Genomic DNA, 8,958 nt, shown 5'->3' on the forward strand with positions numbered 1-8,958 from the left:
TAAAGTATTTAAAAAATAGATAGGTAGCCCACACCTGCGCACCCAGGTTCAGGTGAGATAGGGTTCATCTGGGGAACCCTTCTCCTCCCATTACCTGCTCCCTCCATCTTCCTTGGGCCTGCTCCTGGCATCAATAGCACCTGCCCACACAGGAAATACTTGAGTCATTCCAGAACCCAACCCCAGAACTTCCCACACCTGCATGTCTAGCTTCAGTGAGACCAGTGGTGACAGAGAGATCCCACCTGCACCCACCCAAAGAAGGGATGGGAGGATGAGGAACACATTCAGCTATAGAAAGACCAATATGACTCCACCAGAATCTAGAGACTCCACACCAGAAAGACCTGAAAAGCACAACATACATGAAGCAGAAGAGAAAGACCTTAAAAATTATTTTATGAAGATAATAGAGACCCTCAAAGAGGAAAAGAAGAAATCCCTTAAAGAAATAAAAGAAAAAAAACAAATGAAAAAAATTGAAGAAATAAACAAATCTCTTGAAGAATCTAAAGAGAGTCAAGAAAAAACAAACAAGTGAAGGAAAAAACCCAAGCAGTCCAACCCTTGAGAACAGAAATTGAATCAATAAAGAAAACACAGAAACCCCATCCTTCTGCTGCATACAAGAAACACATCTCAACATCAAAGACAGGCACTACCTCAGAGTAAAGACTTAGGAAAAGATTTTCCAATCAAATGGACCCAAGAAACAAGCTGGTGTAGCAATCCTAATATCTTTTTTCATATTTCTTATTTAACATTTTACACATGTTACTCACAGTTCCCTCTTCCTCCCCTCTTCCCTTAATCCCCAATCCTCCCACTACATCCCCCTTCCGCTCCCCAGGGAAGGCAAGGGCTTCCATGAGGGATTTTCAGAGTCTGTCACATCATCCTGTGAAGGGCCTAGATTCTTCCCCATGTGTCCAAGCTGAGAGAGCATCCCTCCACATAGTATTGGTTCTCAGGGTCTGCCTGTATGCCAGGAATAAATACTGCTCCACTCTCCAAGGACCCACAGACTGCCAAGACCTCTTCTCTGTCACCCAGATGCAGCGGGAGGGATGTCTGGATCAGTCCCATGCTGGCCCCTCAGTCATCAGTCTGGGGACCATGTGTTCCCCCTTGTTTAGGTCACCTGTTTTTGTGGGTTTCGCCAGCCTGCTTTGATTCCTTTGGTCATCACTCCTCTTTGCAACTGGGTTCCAGGAGTTCAGTTCGGTTCACAGCTGTGGTTGTCTGCCTCTGCCTCCATCAGCCACTGGATGAGAGCTATAGGAAGGCATATAAGGTAGTCATCATTCTCATTATTATGGGAGGGCATTTAAGGTAGCCTTAATGCCAGCTGGTGTTATTCTTGTAGATCTGTGAAGATCTCACTAGTGCCAGATCTCTCCTCCAACTTATAATGGCTCAAATCATACATAAAATCTCACACACTGATAATAGGAGACTTCAACATGCTGCCCTCACCACTAGGCAGGACCTCAGGACAGAAACTTAACAAAGAAAAAAAGGAACTGATAGAAGTTATGGCCCAACTGGTTTTAACAGACATCTATAGAACATTCCATCCAGTCACAAGGGGATATACCTCCTCAGTTACCTCGGGAGGGAGAGGTAACTGGGATTGACATGTGAATCAAGCTATTTAAAATTTACGTAATAAAATAATAAATAAATAAATATTAATAAAACAATGATGATAAAAAAGAAATGCTAAGATAATTTCTATGCTATTTTCTTAAGCCATTGTGGAAAACAATTCCTCAAAATTAAAAATATAATACTCATATGATTTTTCAATCATATTGTGGGTATACAGAATGAAATAAATCAGTAAGCCAAAGAGACAACTGTCCTTACATGATTTTAAGCACTTTCATCAAAGCTGAGAAATGGAAACAACCTAAGTGCCCATCAACTGGTAAATATTTTTAATGTGGTATGTGTATAAAATGGAATACTGTTGTGTGTCAGCCACTTTTGAAAAATGAAATATTGCCACCAAAGACAACATGAATGGAAATGAACATGATTGTGTTAAATAAAATAATACATGCACAGAAAAACAAAGAGTGCATTCATTATCTCACTCACAATTAGAATATTTCTTACAATGTTTATTTAACAAGAGTTGAGAAGACTGGAGCTTTCCTGAGGCTGGGAAAAGAAAGGGTTGAGCCGGGCGTTGGTGGCGCACGCCTTTAATCCCAGCACTCGGGAGGCAGAGGCAGGCGGATCTCTGTGAGTTCGAGATCAGCCTGGTCTACAGCGTGAGTTCCAGGACAGCCTCCAAAGCCACAGAGAAACCTTGTCTCGAAAAACCAAAAAAAAAGAAAGGGTTGAAGGGGTGGGGAAAAATTGACCAACAGTAACTAGTGTGCATAGTAGAGCTGCAACCAATAATTCTATATATTTCTTCATTGCTAGGAGACAAAATTCTGAACACTTTAACTACAAAGAAATGATAAATAATTGAGAAGGATGTGGATATATATAATCTGATATAAACTTTACATAAAAATACACATATCAAATATGGCATAGTACCTCATAACATGTATACTTTATGTGTCATGAAAAAAGTTAAAATTTACTTTAAGGGGCTGGAAAGATTGCTCGGCACTTAAAAGCACTGACTGTTCATGCAGAGGGCCTGGGTTCCATTTCCAGCACCCATATGTTTGCTCAGAACTATCTGTAACTCCAGTTCCAGGAAATCTGATAATTCTTCTAACCTCTGTGGGTAACAAGTGTGTACGTGGTGAACAGAAACACTTGTAGTCAAACACACACACACACACACACACACACACACACACACACACACACACACACACGGCCTGAAGCCAGACAACCAGGAGTAAGAGGCCACTCACTGGAGAGAAGGGCCCTTCCAGAGTGTCCCCCAGGGGACAGCACAGTCTTCATTTCGGTGACTGGCCGAAAAGCACAAGACAGATACAGTGGCGAGCAATGGCAGAAATCTTATGGCCAAAGTAAGTGATGGGATGGGATATTTCTCGGCAAAGTCTCCTTATTTCCGGGATCAAAGAAGCCCTCAAGATATGAGGAACACGAGTTAAAAACAAAGATTTAAAGAGGTTGTAACTTATATTGGAGATGTTTGTCCCTGGAGGGGAGGATAAATTTTAAAAAATACAAAAATAAAAGGGTGGCAATGGCCTTCAAGATTATTAAGGGAATGTATAAGACAAAAATTGTTGGCCAGGTGATTGTATATTTACTTGTGTGTGTTTTGATAGCCAGGAGAGCTAAAATGAAGCAAAACTGCAGAGGATTTTGGAGTTTGAGTTTTGAGGGGATCCTTCCCCCCTCTCAGAGGCCAAGGCAACTGTATCGGAGCTGCACTGGGGTTTGGGGGAAGGGAAGGTGCTGCCGCACATACGAGAGGAACAGCAGGGAGTAGCTGCCCCTGAAGTGGTTAGCAGAGGCCCTCATACCTACTGAGGAGTGGCCAGATCAAAAAGTACATACAGGACAGAGAGATCGGGAACTAGAAAGACAGAGAGCCAAAACCTAGTCATAAAATTCAGCAAAAGCCAAGAGTTGTCTAAGGCAGCCTAGGGGCAGGCACCCCTCAGGTCATGGCTGGCAGCTGCATCAGGTGGGGTGCCTCCAGTGCAGGTTAGTGTTGGAGAAGCGGCAAACAGAGAGAGAGAGAGAGAGTCCAAAACCTTCCCGTTTGTTATAAAGTGCTCGCTGAGGAAGGACCATACAAAGATATAGGTCAGCAGTTGACTTTAGAGATAGCAGTGTCTGGGCAGATTGGCCCAGCAGCCAGGAGAACTCAGAACAGGATTTCAGCCACCAGGACATGGGCTGGGAGGTTTTGGAAAGAACAAGCAAGGACCTAAGGAGTTATTGCAAAATTTTGTCTTTAGGCAACTAAAAACATCATCCAAAATAAGGGGAGATAAAGATGTTAACCTTTTGTTTGAGACAACTAGCTTATGGGAATCCTAATGCAGCATGCCAGGCCATGCTAAGACCTTGTGGAAAGGAAGGCTACACAAATGAGTCTATTAAAGGTTTGTTCGGATGACAGACCTGCAGGAACTTAAAAAGTCCAGGGTGCAAGAGAGAAAAACCGCCGCAGGTAACCTACAGCAGGTCAGCCCAGGCCCAAAGGCCAGGGGCAAGGAAGGCCAGAGTCGGAGCCTAGGAAGCTCGCAGCCTTGAGAGCTGCTCCCATGGCTGACACCCAGACAAACGTATAGAAAATGCTATTAATACAGCCAGTCAGAAACTGTTTTAAGACCTCATTAAAAAAAAAGACAACATAGATAAATTTGGATTTGTTCAGATTTTGGGTGCTCATAATTCAACTATATGGCTATAGCTGCTGTGTTACAAGAGACTTCAATTAAGGATGTTTCATTTCAACTAACTAATCATAACCTGGGCAAGAGGAGAGATGAGAGATGTGTGCATGGTTTGTGTGTAAGGCATGGCCACACCAGTGTGTATGGAATGTGAAGTGTAAATGTGTGAATATTGACTAAAGCAACTGTTCTGATCACCTTGGATATTATTAAAAGGATACTTAAATCACTTCGAATATAGTTTTTAAAAACTACCTAAATTACTTTAGATATAGCCAAAAGGAGCATCCGGCCAGCTTAAATCTTTCATCTTTCCTGTTAAGACAGTCAGTTAATGTCTTAACAGGAAAGGTGAAAGATTTAAGCCTTGAGAGCCAATCAATAGAAAATAGCACAAGGCTACTGCATGGCCCAGGAGCCAAGAGAATATGTATGGAAGATTCTATATAGTTTAAAAGGAGAGGATACAGAGATCCTCCTAAATTTTTTATGGTTAGCAAAAGAAAATCTAGCAAATAGAAGTTAATACATGACTTTAAAAAGGCTTTTCCAGGGAACTGCCACTTGGTCAGGTCCCACCCACAAAGGTGTCAGTGTAAATGCAAATTAGACCATGCCAACTAAGATGTAAATGAGGCCTTGTCAAGTAGAGAGAGGCTTGTGGCCGGGCGGTGGTGGCGCACGCCTTTAATCCCAGCACTCGGGAGGCAGAGGCAGGCAGATCTCTGTGAGTTCGAGGCTGGGCTGGACCGATAGCCTCCAAAACAATACAGAGAAACCCTGTCTCGAAAAAAACCAAAAAAAAAAAAAAAAGAGAGAGAGAGAGGCTTGCGGGTTGGATTGGAAAAGACTGCTTGCAAATTTTGAGTGATTTTTCAAAAGTTATTTGAAACATATAACATATGTTATATTCTAATAAAAATTAAATCTTATTTGGGAAATATGTTGTATTCTAATAAAATTAAACCTCAATTTAAAAACTTAATAAAGATAGCCTACAATCTTTTAAGCGATTTTCAAAAATTGTTGGGAAATATTCAATGATTATGTCCTTTTTTAAAGTGTGTCTACCAGTAACTTAAAACCATTAAATGAGATGCCCACCAGCAAAAAAGAAAAACTTTTGGAGAGGGCCATAGGTTTCAGCTTCCATGGTTACTTAGGGTCACATATGATCTGGAGTAAAATTATAACTATATGTTTGGGGCAGGATGCATCTAAATAAGATAAGGTCTGGGCCTGGATAAGGCATTCAGCCATTTTGTACTCAATAGAAAATTGATCGCAACAGGTATCCCTCATAATGCTCAAGGGATTATAGAGCATGCTTATAGCTCCTTAAAAATGCAACTTCTATATAACTAAAAATGGGAGTAATAGTAATGTCATTAATCCCCACCTGTAAGTTTCTACATGTGAAAATGAAATGGCTTATTCCATGTTGCCTACAAACTGGACAGGGTTATGTTTATTAGCTACCCTTCTCCCAGGTGTAGAGTTTATTCCAGGAAGTGAGCCCATAGATTATCTTATCCCTAGACATAAGAGCGCCATCTAATTCTTCCCCCTGTTAGTGGGACTTGGAGTATCGGGCCTTAGCCACCAGGTCCACAGGCATGAGAGTAGCTATTCAGACATACTCCACAATGAACCTTAGTCACATGCTGCTTACGAAAATGGCTATAAAATCACCTTTATCTCCACATGATGCATTAAATCATGCACTCCTCATTTTAAATTTTTTAAACGTGGATGCCAGTAAACAATCTACTAGCAGACAGATTCTGGTATGCTGGAACTCGAGTGACTCTTGCTCTGGTCAGATAAAACATCCATACACTAGACAGTGGAAAATACCCAATTTGGGGTGGAGGGAATGTTTGTGTTCTCTTACAGAAAAAGAACAAAGCTTTGTGGCTGCCAAAAACTTGGTGAGATTCATGGAGTAGAGAAAAAACCGGACCTGAAACCATGGAAAGCTGTCCAAACCAGTTCCAGTGAAACATTCTGAACCAGTGTTCCTGAATCTGCACAGCCCCCTCCCCCGCCCAGGTTCCAAATTCCTTCAAGCCATCCACACCCCCTGCAACCTCACTCTCTTCCCGGATACTAACTCTGCCATCTCTAAGAACGGTGGGCCTATCAGGATGGCCTCACCACCTGCATCTAATCACCCCTCCTGAATTCTACCCCTATGTTTTACATTTTAGTTAAATGGATTCCCAGCCTTAACTATTATTATAAACAAGATGTGCTGCTGGGGCTGGGAGCTGTGGGAGCAGGCACTAGGATTCGATTCCTTGTGCTCTCAAACAAAGAGGAATCTGTTTCTCTGTTAACAAAACAGGGAAGTCATAGACAGTGTGAAGAAAAACAGAGAGGGTCTAGAGAAAAGCAAAAGAGAGATAGCAACAAGACAGTTGGTATAATAATTGGTTTTGCTTATTTCTTTTGGCCAATGGGCCCTTAGGCGCCTGACAGACCTTATTAAACAGCAAGTAGATAATCTTGCCACAAGGCCTATCCAGGTCCATTACCAGAGGCTAGCCATGAAACAGAGTAGTCCTTATAAGAAAGCTGAGGATAGCAATGGCAAGGAGGAAGGCGAACTCTGCCTGATGTTCCCAGTCTCCGCTTAGCAAAAAGGAGACAAACTCCCCCAGGGCACATAATCTGCTCATGGGCCCCATGCAGCCCCAGCCAGGGACCTTGGAAGGCCCCTTTACCCACAAAATAAATAACCACCCCTATTGATGGCTGACCGAGGACAGGCTACCTTCGGATGCTTTCACTCCCCTAAGACAGGAGCTTTAAAGGCTGGCAAAATAATCAGATGACAGGTAAGGGATGAAGCCTCTCAGATCAGTCCTAAGGCAGGCTTTATCATCTTTGTGGTTTTTGGGTAACTTATGCTCCGGCTGCGTCTATTTTTTGTTTAACCAAAAAGGGGGAGATGCCGGGAGCCTTTGCCATAATTCAGCCACAGCATTATCACGCCCTCCTCATAGAGAACACATGACTCCAGGTCACATTGCTGAAATACCACCTCTTAAGACAGGAAACAAGTTCCAAGGAAATAGACCTGCGGCTTATCTGCCTAGTCACTAGGGCATAGGCTTGTACGATAGAAGGTAGAATGTGAAAGATAAAGTTAGAGTCTGCAGTTAGGTTACCAGAGGACATAGGATGCCCTACCCATCCCCCTGACCTTTGCTCCACCAGGTTCATCGCAGCTGCAACACATCCCCCATTCCTTCCCCTCCTCTCTTCCCCTATATAAATCCCTTTGGGATGAAATAAAGCTGTCACTGTGATCAGACACTTGGCATCATTTCTTCATATCTCCTGTCCCCCATCTTTCTCCTAGGTGCCCTCCAGCCCCCCACATTGAATGTCCTGTGGGTCGGGGCACACACACACACACACACACACACACACATAATAAACAAATCTTCAAAAATATTTCAAGTTTTAAAAGATCAACACAATCTTCATCTCTCCAATTTTATTCTTCTTCATCAATTTAAGCACCAGCCTCATACAAATAAAGCAAAGAGAAAGCAAAAGGAGAGCCAGGGCAAGAGATTCTAATTTATACAAGAGATTTGCTATTATCTAAAATAACAAATAGTTGAGGCCAAAAATATGGACAGTAGGTGGTGTTTTGCTTCACTTTTTGTCTGAAATGAATATTTTACATGTAACAGAAAATGCCACGTACTTGGCAAATATCTCAAAAGTTCTTTAAAAAGTTGTATTTTGTTCTTTTTTAATTTTGCTTTGCTATTGTGTGTATATACAATGTGTAGTTGCACGCACTTGGCATATATGAGATCAGAGTGTTCCAATTTTGTGGAATTGATTCTCTCCTTCCACCTTTAGGTGTGTTCTGTGGATAAAATTCATGTAACCAAGCTTACATGACAAGCCTTTACACCCCACTGAGCCAGTGTCCTGGCCATATTCATGTTTTGTGGAAAAGAAAACTAAGGATGAGAGATGTAACATATTTCATACATCTAGGACTTTTAGAACTGCACCCCAACAGTCTGGCTCTCAGACAAAGCACTTAGACTTTCAGAGGGCTGACCAAACCTGACATCCACTACCCTTTTCACATCTGTCTTGGATGTGAATTCAATAAGAAGATGCAGAACCACCCCCTAGTAATTAGCGCTTCAAGTGGGATCACTAAATGTTACTAGCTAATTTAGTCATATACAATTTGCCCCAAAGGTGTTCAAGTCCTATTTTTCATGAAACTCTCTTAGTGACAGACACCAAGATTATTACATCAGCAGTTGCAGAATTAACTTTTCCTAACTAGTCACTTGGCAAGCTGACACCATTGTTAGTGTGTTTCTTTGGAAATAAAGCCTGGATATTCAGGTAGAACAGCACAATGCCACAGCTGCCAACCACAGCTGTTTGCTCCCTTTATGATTTTGCTTCAGAGCTTAAAAGTAGAATATCCCATCTGGAACTAATGATAAAACTTGCACCTGAAGTATGCAATAAAGCAAACAGGATGATTGGGGCCACATGGTTGTACTGATTAAATTGGTGATGTTTGGTTTTTAAATTGCCCTGATAAACTGGCAGAACC

The 8,958-nt window shown here is 42.0% G+C and overlaps 1 protein-coding gene across 2 annotated transcripts in view; it reads right to left on the minus strand.

The window, feature by feature from the left end:
• The window catches only part of LOC121136365 (olfactory receptor 18-like), a 39,084-nt gene extending 37,898 nt beyond the window's left edge, over positions 1 to 1,186 (minus strand). For both annotated transcript variants that reach the window (XM_040736697.1, XM_040736696.1), the window contains exon 1: positions 1,142 to 1,186. In XM_040736697.1, the coding sequence (XP_040592631.1) occupies positions 1,142 to 1,186 (45 nt within the window). The remainder of the gene's footprint in view (positions 1 to 1,141) is intronic.
• Between the last annotated feature and the right edge of the window lie 7,772 nt (positions 1,187 to 8,958).

Source organism: Mesocricetus auratus, unplaced genomic scaffold, assembly GCF_017639785.1.
Source record: "Mesocricetus auratus isolate SY011 unplaced genomic scaffold, BCM_Maur_2.0 Super-Scaffold_100066, whole genome shotgun sequence".
Lineage (NCBI taxonomy): Eukaryota > Metazoa > Chordata > Mammalia > Rodentia > Cricetidae > Mesocricetus > Mesocricetus auratus.